Source organism: Oncorhynchus mykiss, chromosome 3 (assembly GCF_013265735.2).
Source record: "Oncorhynchus mykiss isolate Arlee chromosome 3, USDA_OmykA_1.1, whole genome shotgun sequence".
Classification (NCBI taxonomy): domain Eukaryota; kingdom Metazoa; phylum Chordata; class Actinopteri; order Salmoniformes; family Salmonidae; genus Oncorhynchus; species Oncorhynchus mykiss.
Genome location: NC_048567.1, coordinates 12627112 through 12642799, shown reverse-complemented (window position 1 = coordinate 12642799; position 15688 = coordinate 12627112). Strand labels below are relative to the sequence as shown.

The following is a 15688-nucleotide window of genomic DNA, read 5'->3' as shown; positions in this document are numbered from 1 at the left end:
TATACAAAATTAATGTGGAAAACTAACAATGATTCAATAATCCATGCTTTCTGGGAATGCTATCAAGTCCAAAAGTTACAGGTGGAGATAGAAAATTGGCTGTCATAAGTATTACAATATAAACTTTTAAGCCTTCTGTCTGCATACTGTATTTAGGTCTCCCGAGTGGCGCAGCGGTTCAAGGCACTGACCGAGAAAAACTAATTGGTACAATTTAAGGCCATGTGACCAACAATAATACAGGCACTAGGGATGGAGGTGTGGCCAGGCACAAGGGATGGAGGTGTGGCCAGGCACTAGGGATGGAGGTGTGGCCAGGCACTAGGGATAGAGGTGTGGCCAGGCACTAGGGATGGAGGTGTAGCCAGGCACTAGGGATGGAGGTGTGGCCAGGCACTAGGGATGGAGTTTTGGCCAGGCACTAGGGATGGAGGTGTGGCCAGGCACTAGGGATGGAGGTGTGGCCAGGCACAAGGGATGGAGGTGTGGCCAGGCACTAGAGATGAAGGTGTGGCCAGGCACAAGGGATGGAGGTGTGGCCAGGCACTAGGGATGGAGGTGTGGCCAGGCACTAGGGATGGAGGTGTAGCCAGGCACTAGGGATGGAGGTGTGGCCAGGCACTAGGGATGGAGTTTTGGCCAGGCACTAGGGATGGAGGTGTGGCCAGGCACTAGGGATGGAGGTGTGGCCAGGCACTAGGGATGAAGGTGTGGCCAGGCACTAGGGATGGAGGTGTGGCCAGGCACTAGGGATGGAGGTGTGGCCAGGCACGAGGGATGGAGGTGTGGCCAGGCACTAGGGATAGAGGTGTGGCCAGGCACTAGGGATGGAGGTGTGGCCAGGCACTAGGGATGGAGGTGTGGCCAGGCACTAGGGATGGAGGTGTAGCCAGGCATTAGGGCTGGAGGTGTGGCCAGGCACAAGGGATGGAGGTGTGGCCAGGCACTAGGGATGGAGGTGTGGCCAGGCACTAGGGATGGAGGTGTAGCCAGGCACTAGGGATGGAGGTGTGGCCAGGCACTAGGGATGGAGTTTTGGCCAGGCACTAGGGATGGAGGTGTGGCCAGGCACTAGGGATGGAGGTGTGGCCAGGCACTAGGGATGAAGGTGTGGCCAGGCACTAGGGATGGAGGTGTGGCCAGGCACTAGGGATGGAGGTGTGGCCAGGCACGAGGGATGGAGGTGTGGCCAGGCACTAGGGATAGAGGTGTGGCCAGGCACTAGGGATGGAGGTGTGGCCAGGCACTAGGGATGGAGGTGTGGCCAGGCACTAGGGATGGAGGTGTAGCCAGGCATTAGGGCTGGAGGTGTGGCCAGGCACAAGGGATGGAGGTGTGGCCAGGCACTAGGGATCGAGGTGTGGCCAGGCACTAGGGATGGAGGTGTGGCCAGGCACTAGGGATGGAGGTGTGGCCAGGCACTAGGGATGGAGGTGTGGCCAGGCACAAGGGATGGAGGTGTGGCCAGGCACTAGGGATGGAGGTGTGGCCAGGCACTAGGGATGGAGGTGTGGCCAGGCACTAGGGATGGAGGTGTGGCCAGGCACTAGGGATGGAGGTGTGGTCAGGCACAAGGGATGGAGGTGTGGCCAGGCACTAGGGATGGAGGTGTGGCCAGGCACTAGGGATGAAGGTGTGGCCAGGCACTAGGGATGGAGGTGTAGCCAGGCACTAGGGATGGAGGTGTGGCCAGGCACTAGGGATGGAGTTTTGGCCAGGCACTAGGGATGGAGGTGTGGCCAGGCACTAGGGATGGAGGTGTGGTCAGGCACTAGGGATGGAGGTGTGGTCAGGCACTAGGGATGGAGGTGTGGCCAGGCACTAGGGATGGAGGTGTGGCCAGGCACTAGGGATGGAGGTGCGGCCAGGCACAAGGGATGGAGGTGTGGCGAGGCACTAAGGATGGAGGTGTGGTCAGGCACAAGGGATGGAGGTGTGGTCAGGCACAAGGGATGGAGGTGTGGCCAGGCACTAGGGATGGAGGTGTGGCCAGGCACTAGGGATCGAGGTGTGGCCAGGCACTAGGGATGGAGGTGTGGTCAGGCACTAGGGATGGAGGTGTGGCCAGGCACTAGGGATGGAGGTGTGGTCAGGCACTAGGGATGGAGGTGTGGCCAGGCACTAGGGATGGAGGTGTGGTCAGGCACAAGGGATAGAGGTGTGAGCATGTAGGACTGGGCAGAGGAGATGGAGTTGTTTTTTGTGTGCGTCTGTAACTTGTTTGTTTGTGCATGTTTATATGGTGTGAAATAAATGTAAAAAATAAAAAATACATTTGAGAACATAACATTTGAAATGTCTTCAGGGTAAATCCATTTGAATTCAATCCATTTTTGACAGCAGCCTTTTTGATTTGATTTCCATACATATTTGCCCATGTAGTGCTTAGAATGTGACTTTTTGGACCTGAATGCCAAAACATTCAAGAGATAAAGGTACTCAAAGTTTACCCATTTTGCATACCCCACCATCCCATGAGACATTTTCATCACTGGAAAAGATAAATGGTTGAGATTTACATCACTTTTAATTTCTGAAGATATGTTACCTTTAACCTCAATTATATCAAAAAATATTTAAACTGCTATTTTTTAATACACTATATATATATTTCAGCCACACCCATTGCTGACAGGTGTATAAAATCGGGCACACGGCCATGCAATCTCCATAGACAAACATTGGCAGCAGAACGGCCTTGCTGAAGAGCTCAGTGACTTTCAACGTGGTACCTTCCCAACAACTCAGTTTGTTCAATTTCTTCCCCGGATTTCATGGTTCGGGCTAGGTCTCGTATTTCCAGCAAAGGGAAATCTTAACGCTACAGCATTCAATGACATTCTAGACACTTCTATGCATCCAACTTTGTTGCAACAGTTTGGGGAAGGCCCTTTCCTGTTTCAGCATGACATTGCCTCTGTGCACAAAGTGAGGTCCATACAGAAATGGTTTGTCGAGATCGGTGTGGAAGAACTTGACTGGCCTGCACAGAGCCCTGACCTCAACTCCATCAAACACCTTTGGGATGAATTGGAACGCCAACAGCGAGCCAGGCCTAATCGCCCAACATCAGTGCCCGATTTCACTAATGCTCTTGTGGCTGAATGGAAGCAAGTCCCCGCAGCAATGTTCCAACATCTAGTGGAAAGCCTTCCCAGAAGAGTGGAGACTGTTATAGCAGCAAAGGGGGGACCAACTGCATATTAATGCCCATGATTTTGGAATGAGAAGTTCAGGGAGCAGGTGTCCACATACTTTTGGTCATGTAGTGTATTTCTCTCTGTGTGTTGTAATGTGTTTCTCCCAGGTGGCACGCCCCTGGCCCCGTCCCTCACACATACCCAGGGACAAAGAAAGGGAGTGGGAAGGAGGCGGAAGGAAGGACACGGAGGAGAGGAAAGGTAGAAAGATGGCAGGAATGCTAAGAGGCGTTGTTGCGTTCTTACCATGGTGGTGAGGATGTACTTGTAAAACGCTGATGTCATCCCCAACTCTGACGCCTGTGGAGAGAGAGAGAGAAGCGAAGGAGGGAGGGGAGACAGAGAGAAGGAGAGTGAGATAGAAAGTAAGAGAGAAGAGGGGGGAAGATATATGTGGTAGTGGTAGGAGACAGAGTGAGGGTGAGAAGGACAGAAGCAGAGAGAGAGAGAGAGAGAGAGAGAGATGACGAGAGAGAGAGGGGGATGGAAAGAGAGCTTACCACAACCACAGTGTTAAATTGTCAAACTTACACAATAAAGCTTAAGGCAGAGAGTAGACAGAGCAGAGAGAGCAGAGAAGCAGAGAGCAGTGGTAATGCATGTACTGACAGACAGACAGACACAGTTCTATATAAAGGCCAATCTCTGAGTCACTCCTGTGCTCTGACTGCTGTTGCTACAGGCTGTACAACATAAATCATCATAAGACCTATGGACCCATTATCACCACTGAATATGGATTACCACATGTCAAATAGACAAGCTGTTAGTACGATTTCAGCTGCTTAAGATAATTGAACCATTGTTGCTCTCTAAATCAGTCAATAGGTACAACTTCTCAGCCTGATCTCAGATCTGTTTGTGCTCTACATGCGACAACTCGTGTAGCTATTCTATAAAAGCCTTTGAGGCATGACCCCTGACCTTTTTGAGGATGAGGTAGGAGATGGAGGCGTTGGCGTCGATGATGATGGTGGCCACCTTGTCGTCTCGTATCTCCTTTAGCAGAGGGGTGGGATCCAGGCTGTCATCCAGCATCCTGATTGACAGCGTCTCCCTGGAGATCAGGAAGCGCCGCACTAGCTCCTCCAATCGCAGAAGGCCTGAGGGGCGGTGCCGGGTGAGAGCCGGAGAGAAGGGGAAGAGAAGGGATAGAATAACAGAGACATTTTGAGACTTTATTTAACATCCACAAACAAACATGGGATGTTGGAGATTGGCATTGTAAAATGCATAGAAAGTGTGCTATACTGGTAGTTCTAACAAGAGATCCTATAAATCAGGTTCTGGGGAGATTCAATAATTATATCGTGCTAACCCACCATTGTGGCATTGACATAGAATATCTAGAATTTGACATTGTTGCCTATTGCATGCATATTGTACAGCACTGTGAAATGTATCCTATTCTGAGAGAGACGATGTGGTTGAAAGCAATTGAAAAAAACTGACCCACCAATCCACTATGGACGGCCTGGTAATTACTTAGCCACGTACATAGCAACAAGACCCACTAGGGACAAGCCAAACAGAAAGCTAAATGAACGTCTACTTCTTTCTCTCCCATTGGCATTCACAATATCAAATGTTTCCGGTGACGACATGATGCATCAACACATGATGCTTCGTTCCTCAAAGCATTCTGTATTGCATATATACAGTACTTTAGGTAGTCCCTGGGCCAAACACTATGGAAAGGTCCTTGGGGTTTAGAATATAAATTCTAATTCCCATTCTAATTCTATATTCTCTAGTAAAACGCTGCTAGATGAGTAAATAAAAGGAGCTACCAGCGTCTGGGGAGCTTCACAGGGAGCCAGAGGGGAGAGAGAGAAGGGAGGGAGGGACAGGAGGGAGGGAGGGAGGGAGGGAGGGAGGGAGGGAGGGAGGGAGGGAGGGAGGGAGGGAGGGAGGGACAGGAGCCTCCCAGAGAGCAGGCCTGTAAGCAGTGTGGTAATCACTGAACCAGGCCAAAAACGTTAATTAGTTTGAAGGAGGAGAAAAATCAATACTCTCTCTCTAGCTTCCTCTCTCTCTTTATCACACTTTCTCACTAACCTAACCTCTCCTTCTGTCTCTCTCTCTAACTGCTCTCTCTCTTTCACTAACCTCTCCATCTTTTGCTCTAGCTCTTTTGTATCTCTCTCTCTCTCTTTCTTTTCCTATCCTGGTCACTCTCCCCTTTGCTCTCCATCTCCTTTCTCATCATCTCTCCCCTGTCCCTCCATTCCTCTCTCCAGCTCTTGCTTCCTCTCTCTCGATCCCTTTTTACCACCTCCCTCTCTCCTCTCCTTCCTCTGACCTCATCCATCTCATAAAAACTGCATAATGGCACTAGATTAATAGCTGGACGTGACCCATACATAACTAGAGAAGGAAACCTCCCCAAAAACATTTCAGTGAAAAAAAAGAAGGAAAATGCCTGGAAATCAACATAAAACATCTTTGTCCATGCAGCAACCGAATGGACACTATAAGAATAAAAAAATAAACCATATTGGTCTCCTTGCTTTACTCATCACTACATCTGATATGTGATGGACGGCGGCCCTATCTCTCACACACACACATAACGTCCACTTATCCTGAAAGCCATTCGACGGAAGTAGATGGCAAAATATGAAAACCTGTTGGTTGTAACCATGGTGTGTTAATCGTCTATCTCTCTGCAGCATACTGACTGTATGTACGTGTGTGTGGAGGGAGTCAGGCAGTCAGCCTGTTGAGTATCAGTTAGCACCTTTTCTGCAGCCATGGCAACCAGCAGCTCGGCACGGCGATAGCTCCCACAGCCAAGTGGGTCAGAGAGTCTGTGGGTAACGGTAACCTTGACAAGATCACTTCCCAGACAAATATAGAGCCTCATCTGCACCGGCAATCACTATATCACCATGACTATCGTACCTGTTGCTTTAAAAACCTCTTCCAAATAGAAAAGCTTTTTGTAAACACATCAAAAAGACACAAGTCTCACATCTCACATCAGCAAATGGAAGGAAGGAAGTAGGCCTGTGTATCACATCAAAATCACTGATCATATCGGTGTGCAATTTCAAAGGGTCTCATGTTCAAAGTGGCAAGTCTATGAAGAGGAGAGGAGCTCTTCATTTTATGAGACTGAAACAGAATTACAGCTCTTTGGAGCTGTGCATCTATCATTAAATCAATAGTCTGATAGCTCTAACAATTGTAAGTTGCTCTCAGTCTTTATACTGTATCAGGAGCCTGACAGGTGGTTGACTGTCTGGCCAAGTGCTGGAGGATGAGTAAGAGGTAGATACTGTTGGAGTGTGAATTGTATGGACCACGAGTTGTGTTGTTTGCATGTACAGTTTAGTGAACTTTAAGAGCAGCCTGTTAGAACAGGAGGGGACAGTCATAATCGCCCAGACAGTGTGAACGTGCCAAGATGCCGTGAGCTCGCACAGGGAGTGTGAGTTGCACGAACACGCACACGCACACACACACACACACACACACACACACACACACACACACACACACACACACACACACACACACACACACACACACACACACACACACACACACACACACAAAGGCACACACACAGCGCCTCCTGAGTGGCGCAGTGGTCCAAGGCAGTGCTAAGGCAGTGCTAGAGGCAGTGCTGTGGACGTCTCCACAGGTCCGGGTTCAATCCCGGACTGTGTCGCGACAGGAAAACCCATGAGGCTGCTCTACAATTGGCCCAGCGTCATCCGGATTAGGGGAGGGTTTGGTCGGCTGGGATGTCCTTGTCCCATCGTGCTCTAGCCCGGCGTCCAGGGTGCATGAAGGCTGACTTCGGTCGACAGCTGTATGGTGTTTCCTCCGACACATTGGTGCGGCTGGCTTCCAGGTTAAGGGAGCAGTGTGTCAAGAAGCAGTGCGGCTTGGCGGGATCATGTTTCGGAAGGACACATGGCTCTCGACCTTCGCCTCTCCAGAGTCCATATGGGAGTTGCAGCGATGGGACAAGACTGTAACTACCAAATGGGGAGAAATAGCAGTAAAACTTTTATAAAAAAAACAACATAATAATTAAAATAAACACACAATTACAACTACATGCGTGTGCACACAGTACTCACACTCGGCCTTGGAGCAGACCAGGCTGGCTGAGGGGTAGCTGAAGGATCGCAGGATGGCTGCCACGGCCAGGCTCATGTCCTCGTTGCTAGGGTACAGACTGACCGAGGCAAAACGTAGGTAGGGCAACCTGGGAGTCTCCTCTGGACCTATCTTTACATGAGGGATCTGGAGAGGAGAGAGGAAAGGAAAGTAGAAGAGGAGGAGGAGGAGAGGAGAGGAGAGGGGAGGGAAGGAGAGTATAAAGGAATTAGCGAGAGAAAGGAAGGAAGAGCAGAGAAGGCAAAGATATCAAAGAACCAGTATAGAAAACATTAAGGAGCGAGAGAGAGATAGAAAGATGGTGGGAGGAAACAGAAATGAGGAGAGGAGGAGAACAGAGTGAGACGGTATAAAAGGCCAAAGGGATTAAAGAGAAAACAGATGGAAGAAGTGGTTGATGGTTAATTACATGAGGAGAGATTCAGGGGAGACTCAATCTCCTGACACTGTAACGATGAACAAGAAGGGTGTGTGAGAGAGAGCGAGAGAGAGAGAGAGAGATGCATGTGTGTGCCACTCACCTCCTTCTCTCCGCATATATGACTGACAGTCGAGCCAGAAGCAGGGCTGTTGGCAGGGCCTATCACAGACACCACTCCTTTAGGTAGAATCTGGCACACTGAGAGGGAGACAGAGGGACAGAAGTCAACCAGGTGCACTTCTCTTAAAATAAATCACTTTAGTCTGGGTGCTCTGTTAGTCTGGGTGCTCTGTTAGTCCAGGTGCTCTGTTAGTCTAGGTGCTCTGTTAGTCTGGGTGCTCTGTTAGTCCGGGTGCTCTGTTAGTCCGGGTGCTCTGTTAGTCCGGGTGCCCTGTTAGTCTGGGTGCTCTGTTAGTCTGGGTGCTCTGTTAGTCTGGGTGCTCTGTTAGTCTGGATGCTCTGTTAGTCTGGGTGCTCTGTTAGTCTGGGTGCTCTGTTAGTCTGGGTGCTCTGTTAGTCTGGGTGCTCTGTTAGTGTTAGTCTGGGTGCTCTGTTAGTCTGGGTGCTCTGTTAGTCTGGGTGCTCTGTTAGTCTGGGTGCTCTGTTAGTCTGGGTGCTCTGTTAGTGTTAGTCTGGGTGCTCTGTTAGTCTGGGTGCTCTGTTAGTCTGGGTGCTCTGTTAGTCTGGGTGCTCTGTTAGTGTTAGTCTGGGTGCTCTGTTAGTCTGGGTGCTCTGTTAGTCTGGGTGCTCTGTTAGTCTGGGTGCTCTGTTAGTGTTAGTCTGGGTGCTCTGTTAGTCTGGGTGCTCTGTTAGTCTGGGTGCTCTGTTAGTCTGGGTGCTCTGTTAGTGTTAGTCTGGGTGCTCTGTTAATCTGGGTGCTCTGTTAGTCTGGGTGCTCTGTTAATCTGGGTGCTCTGTTAGTCTGGGTGCTCTGTTAGTGTTAGTCTGGGTGCTCTGTTAGTCTGGGTGCTCTGTTAGTCTGGGTGCTCTGTTAGTGTTAGTCTGGGTGCTCTGTTAATCTGGGTGCTCTGTTAGTCTGGGTGCTCTGTTAATCTGGGTGCTCTGTTAGTCTGGGTGCTCTGTTAGTGTTAGTCTAGGTAATCTGTTAGTCTGGGTGCTCTGTTAGTCTGGGTGCTCTGTTAGTGTTAGTCTGGGTGCTCTGTTAGTCTGGGTGCTCTGTTAGTCTGGGTGCTCTGTTAGTGTTAGTCTGGGTGCTCTGTTAGTCTAGTTGCTCTGTTAGTGTTAGTCTGGGTGCTGTGTTAGTCTGGGTGCTCTGTTAGTCTGGGTGCTCTGTTAGTCTGGTGGGAATGTATTTCTATCTTTTTGTCTGTTGCTATAAATGTTGAAGTGCAGTCTATTGTTTCTAATGCTTGTGGACCTCAGAACTCTTACTCACTCCTTGTTTTCTTGTTTAGAAAAGTGTTTAACACTCTGGCTTGGTTCCATTATGCCACCTTCCCTTCACGGGCAGAGGGAAGGGAGTGAGTTTGTAGAGTGGAACCTAGCCATTGCCTACACCTTAAAATGATCTATTTTCCTTTGTGACTACTGATGGGGAAAGGTTGGAAACATAGCAGCAAGGTGGAAACTCAATCTTGCCTACTGTTAGGGCGTGTTCAGTCTGTCAGTCAGTCTGTAAGTCGGTCTGTTCTGTCTCATAGTTAACATATTGCTCAATGATCAGCTCCTGTTACTGATCAATGCCACTGACATACTGATTAAGGCCAACATGTCTTCCTGCCACACTGCACTGTGTCACAGTAACCATGGTTGTTGAACCTAGACAGTAACAGGGACACGAGAGTCAATGATTGACAGGGGGCAATAATCGCACACATCATGGGGCTACAGTAAGTACAGTGGCTTGCGAAAGTATTCACCCCCTTGGAATTTTTCTATTTTGTTGCCTTACAACCTGAAATTAAAATGGATTGTTTGGGGGATTGTATCATTTGACTCACACAACATGCCTACCACTTTGAAGATGCAAAATATCTTTCATTGTAAAACAAACAAGAAATAAGACACACAAAAAACAGAAAACTTAAGAGTGCATAACTATTCATCCCCTGAAGGAGCTTTGCAGCTCCTTCAGGGTTATCTTTGGTCTCTTTGTTGCCTCTCTAATTAATTCCCTCCTTGCCTGGTCTGTGAGTTTTGGTGGGCTGCCCTCTCTTGGCAGGTTTGTTGTGGTGCCATATTCTTTCAATTTTTTAATAATGGATTTAATGGTGCTCCGTGGGATGTTTAAAGTTTCTGATATTTATTTTCGAATCCAACCCTGATCTGTACTTCTCCACAACTTTGTCCAAATCAAATCAAATCAAATCCAATTTTATTTGTCACATACACATGGTTAGCAGATGTTAGTGCGAGTGTAGCGAAATGCTTGTGCTTCTAGTTCCGACAATGCAGTAATAACAAGTAATCTAACTAACAATTCCAAAACTACTGTCTTGTACACAGTGTAAGGGGATAAAGAATATGTACATAAGGATATATGAATGAGTGATGGTACAGAGCAGCATAGGCAAGATACAGTAGATGGTATCGAGTACAGTATGTACAAATGAGATGAGTATGTAAACAAAGTGGCATAGTATAGTATAAAGTGGCTAGTGATACATGTATTACATAAGGATACCGTCGATGATATAGAGTACAGTATATACGTATGCATATGAGATGAATAATGTAGGGTAAGTAACATTTATATAAGGTAGCATTGTTTAAAGTGGCTAGTGATATATTTACGTCATTTCCCATCAATTCCCATTATTAAAGTGGCTGGAGTTGAGTCAGTGTCAGTGTGTTGGCAGCAGCCACTCAGTGTTAGTGGTGGCTGTTTAACAGTCTGATGGCCTTGAGATAGAAGCTGTTTTTCAGTCTCTCGGTCCCAGCTTTGATGCACCTGTACTGACCTCGCCTTCTGGATGATAGCGGGGTGAACAGGCAGTGGCTCGGGTGGTTGATGTCCTTGATGATCTTTATGGCCTTCCTGTGACATCGGGTGGTGTAGGTGTCCTGGAGGGCAGGTAGTTTGCCCCCGGTGATGCGTTGTGCAGACCTCACTACCCTCTGGAGAGCCTTACGGTTGTGGGCGGTGCAGTTGCCATACCAGGCGGTAATACAGCCCGCCAGGATGCTCTCGATTGTGCATCTGTAGAAGTTTGTGAGTGCTTTTGGTGACAAGCCGAATTTCTTCAGCCTCCTGAGGTTGAAGAGGCGCTGCTGCGCCTTCTTCACGATGCTGTCTGTGTGAGTGGACCAATTCAGTTTGTCTGTGATGTGTATGCCGAGGAACTTAAAACTTGCTACCCTCTCCACTACTGTTCCATCGATGTGGATAGGGGGGTGTTCCCTCTGCTGTTTCCTGAAGTCCACAATCATCTCCTTAGTTTTGTTGACGTTGAGTGTGAGGTTATTTTCCTGACACCACACTCCGAGGGCCCTCACCTCCTCCCTGTAGGCCGTCTCATCGTTGTTGGTAATCAAGCCTACCACTGTTGTGTCGTCCGCAAACTTGATGATTGAGTTGGAGGCGTGCGTGGCCACGCAGTCGTGGGTGAACAGGGAGTACAGGAGAGGGCTCAGAACGCACCCTTGTGGGGCCCCAGTGTTGAGGATCAGCGGGGAGGAGATGTTGTTGCCTACCCTCACCACCTGGGGGCGGCCCGTCAGGAAGTCCAGTACCCAGTTGCACAGGGCGGGGTCGAGACCCAGGGTCTCGAGCTTGATGACGAGCTTGGAGGGTACTATGGTGTTGAATGCCGAGCTGTAGTCGATGAACAGCATTCTCACATAGGTATTCCTCTTGTCCAGATGGGTTAGGGCAGTGTGCAGTGTGGTTGAGATTGCATCGTCTGTGGACCTATTTGGGCGGTAAGCAAATTGGAGTGGGTCTAGGGTGTCAGGTAGGGTGGAGGTGATATGGTCCTTGACTAGTCTCTCAAAGCACTTCATGATGACGGATGTGAGTGCTACGGGGCGGTAGTCGTTTAGCTCAGTTACCTTAGCTTTCTTGGGAACAGGAACAATGGTGGCCCTCTTGAAGCATGTGGGAACAGCAGACTGGTATAGGGATTGATTGAATATGTCCGTAAACACACCGGCCAGCTGGTCTGCGCATGCTCTGAGGGCGCGGCTGGGGATGCCGTCTGGGCCTGCAGCCTTGCGAGGGTTAACACGTTTAAATGTCTTACTCACCTCGGCTGCAGTGAAGGAGAGACCGCATGTTTTCGTTGCAGGCCGTGTCAGTGGCACTGTATTGTCCTCAAAGCGGGCAAAAAAGTGATTTAGTCTGCCTGGGAGCAAGACATCCTGGTCCGTGACTGGGCTGGATTTCTTCCTGTAGTCCGTGATTGACTGTAGACCCTGCCACATGCCTCTTGTGTCTGAGCCGTTGAATTGAGATTCTACTTTGTCTCTGTACTGGCGCTTAGCTTGTTTGATAGCCTTGCGGAGGGAATTGCTGCACTGTTTGTATTCGGTCATGTTACCTGACACCTTGCCCTGATTAAAAGCAGTGGTTCGCGCTTTCAGTTTCACACGAATGCTGCCATCAATCCACGGTTTCTGGTTAGGGAATGTTTTGTTTGGCGCGCTCCTTGGTCTTCATGGTGTTGCATCAGCTCATCAGCTGGTCAGCTCAGCTATCACCATTGAGACCGTGTCTGTGCCTCGACCTAGGTTGGGCAAAACTAAACATGGCGGTGTTCACCTTAGCAATCTCACTAGGATAAAGACCACCTCCATTCCTGTCATTATTGAAAGAGATCATGATACCTCACATCTCAAAATAGGGCTACTTAATGTTAGATCCCTTACTTCAAAGGCAATTAGAGTCAATGAACTAATCACTGATCATAATCTTGATGTGATTGGCCTGACTGAAACATGGCTTAAGCCTGATGAATTTACTGTGTTAAATGAGGCCTCACCTCCTGGCTACACTAGTGACCATATCCCCCGTGCATCCCGCAAAGGCGGAGGTGTTGCTAACATTTACGATAGCAAATTTCAATTTACAAAAAAAAAAAATGACGTTTTCGTCTTTTGAGCTTCTAGTCATGAAATCTATGCAGCCTACTCAATCACTTTTTATAGCTACTGTTTACAGGCCTCCTGGGCCATATACAGCGTTCCTCACTGAGTTCCCTGAATTCCTATCGGACCTTGTAGTCATAGCGGATAATATTCTAATCTTTGGTGACTTTAATATTCACATGGAAAAGTCCACAGACCCACTCCAAAAGGCTTTCGGAGCCATCATCGACTCAGTGGGTTTTGTCCAACATGTCTCTGGACCCACTCACTGTCACAGTCATACGCTGGACCTAGTTTTGTCCCATGGAATAAATGTTGTGGATCTTAATGTTTTTCCTCATAATCCTGGACTATCGGACCACCATTTTATTAAGTTTGCAATTGCAACAAATAATCTGCTCAGACCCCAACCAAGGATCATCAAAAGTCGTGCTATAAATTCACAGACAACACAAAGATTCCTTGATGTCCTTCCAGATTCCCTCTGTCTACCCAAGGACGCCAGAGGACAAAAATCAGTTAACCACCTAACTGAGGAACTCAATTTAACCTTGCGCAATACCCTAGATGCAGTTGCACCCCTAAAAACTAAAAACATTTCTCATAAGAAACTAGCTCCCTGGTACACAGAAAATACCCGAGCTCTGAAGCAAGCTTCCAGAAAATTGAAACGGAAATGGCGCCACACCAAACTGGAAGTCTTCCGACTAGCTTGGAAAGACAGTACTGTGCAGTACCGAAGAGCCCTTACTGCTGCTCGATCATCCTATTTTTCTAACTTAATTGAGGAAAATAAGAACAATCCGAAATTCCTTTTTTGATACTGTCGCAAAGCTAACTAAAAAGCAGCATTGCCCAAGAGAGGATGACTTTCACTTTAGCAGTGACAAATTCATGAACTTCTTTGAGGAAAAGATTATGATTATTAGAAAGCAAATTACGGACTCCTCCTTAAATCTGCGCATTCCTTCAAAGCTCAGTTGTCCTGAGTCTGCACAACTCTGCCAGGACCTAGGATCAAGAGAGACGCTCAAGTGTTTTAGTACTATATCTCTTGACACAATGATGAAAATAATCATGGCCTCTAAACCTTCAAGCTGCATACTGGACCCTATTCCAACTAAACTACTGAAAGAGCTGCTTCCTGTGCTTGGCCCTCCTATGTTGAACATAATAAACGGCTCTCTATCCACCGGATGTGTACCAAACTCACTAAAAGTGGCAGTAATAAAGCCTCTCTTGAAAAAGCCAAACCTTGACCCAGAAAATATAAAAAACTATCGGCCTATATCGAATCTTTCATTCCTCTCAAAAATTTTAGAAAAGGCTGTTGCGCAACAACTCACTGCCTTCCTGAAGACAAACAATGTATACGAAATGCTTCAGTCTGGTTTTAGACCCAATCATAGCACTGAGACGGCACTTGTGAAGGTGGTAAATGACATTTTAATGGCATCGGACCGAGGCTCTGCATCTGTCCTCGTGCTCCTAGACCTTAGTGCTGCTTTTGATACCATCGATCACCACATTCTTTTGGAGAGATTGGAAACCCAAATTGGTCTACACGGACAAGTTCTGGCCTGGTTTAGATCTTATCTGTCGGAAAGATATCAGTTTGTCTCTGTGAATGGTTTGTCCTCTGACAAATCAACTGTAAATGTCGGTGTTCCTCAAGGTTCCGTTTTAGGACCACTATTGTTTTCACTATATATTTTACCTCTTGGGGATGTTATTCGAAAACATAATGTTAACTTTCACTGCTATGCGGATGACACACAGCTGTACATTTCAATGAAACATGGTGAAGCCCCAAAATTGCCCTTGCTAGAAGAATGTGTTTCAGACATAAGGAAGTGGATGGCTGCAAACGTTCTACTTTTAAACTCGGACAAAACAGAGATGCTTGTTCTAGGTCCCAAGAAACAAAGAGATCTTCTGTTGAATCTGACAATTAATCTTAATGGTTGTACAGTCGTCTCAAATAAAACTGTGAAGGACCTCGCCGTTACTCTGGACCCTGATCTCTCTTTTGAAGAACATATCAAGACCATTTCAAGGACAGCTTTTTTCCATCTACGTAACATTGCAAAAATCAGAAACTTTCTGTCCAAAAATGATGCAGAAAAATTTATCCATGCTTTTGTCACTTCTAGGTTAGACTACTGCAATGCTCTACTTTCCGGCTACCCGGATAAAGCACTAAATAAACTTCAGTTAGTGCTAAATACGGCTGCTAGAATCCTGACTAGAACCAAAAAATTTGATCATATTACTCCAGTGCTAGCCTCTCTACACTGGCTTCCTGTCAAAGCAAGGGCTGATTTCAAGGTTTTACTGCTAACCTACAAAGCATTACATGGGCTTGCTCCTACCTATCTCTCTGATTTGGTCCTGCCGTACATACCTACACGTACACTAAGGTCACAAGACGCAGGCCTCCTAATTGTCCCTAGAATTTCTAAGCAAACAGCTGGAGGCAGGGCTTTCTCCTATAGAGCTCCATTTTTATGGAACGGTCTGCCTACCCATGTCAGAGACGCAAACTCGGTATCAACCTTTAAGTCTCTACTGAAGACTCATCTCTTCAGTGGGTCATATGATTGAGTGTAGTCTGGCCCAGGAGTGGGAGGGTGAACGGAAAGGCTCTGGAGCAACGAACCGCCCTTGCTGTCTCTGCCTGGCCGGTTCCCCTCTTTCCACTGGGATTCTCTGCATCTAACCCTATTACAGGGGCTGAGTCACTGGCTTACTGGGGCTCTCTCATGCCGTCCCTGGAGGGGGTGCGTCACCTGAGTGGGTTGATTCACTGATGTGGTCATCCTGTCTGGGTTGGCGTTTTTCCTAGCCACCGTGCTTCTACACCTGCATTGCTTGCTGTTTGGGGTTT

At 47.8% G+C, this 15688-nt stretch overlaps 1 protein-coding gene across 5 annotated transcripts in view; it reads right to left on the bottom strand.

Annotated features, from left to right (window-relative positions):
- Nucleotides 1-15688, bottom strand: part of grik5 (glutamate receptor, ionotropic, kainate 5) — a 167205-nt gene that overhangs the window by 21943 nt on the left and 129574 nt on the right. For 4 of the 5 annotated variants that reach the window (XM_036969381.1, XM_036969385.1, XM_036969390.1 and 1 more), the window contains 4 exons: nucleotides 7856-7953; nucleotides 7295-7460; nucleotides 4125-4303; nucleotides 3447-3500 (listed from right to left, as the gene is read on the bottom strand). In XM_036969381.1, coding sequence (XP_036825276.1) covers nucleotides 3447-3500; nucleotides 4125-4303; nucleotides 7295-7460; nucleotides 7856-7953 — 497 coding nt within the window. Of the gene's footprint in view, nucleotides 1-3446; nucleotides 3501-4124; nucleotides 4304-5940; nucleotides 6558-7294; nucleotides 7461-7855; nucleotides 7954-15688 lie in introns of those variants that run through there. The other variant, XM_036969398.1, reaches the window with a different exon arrangement.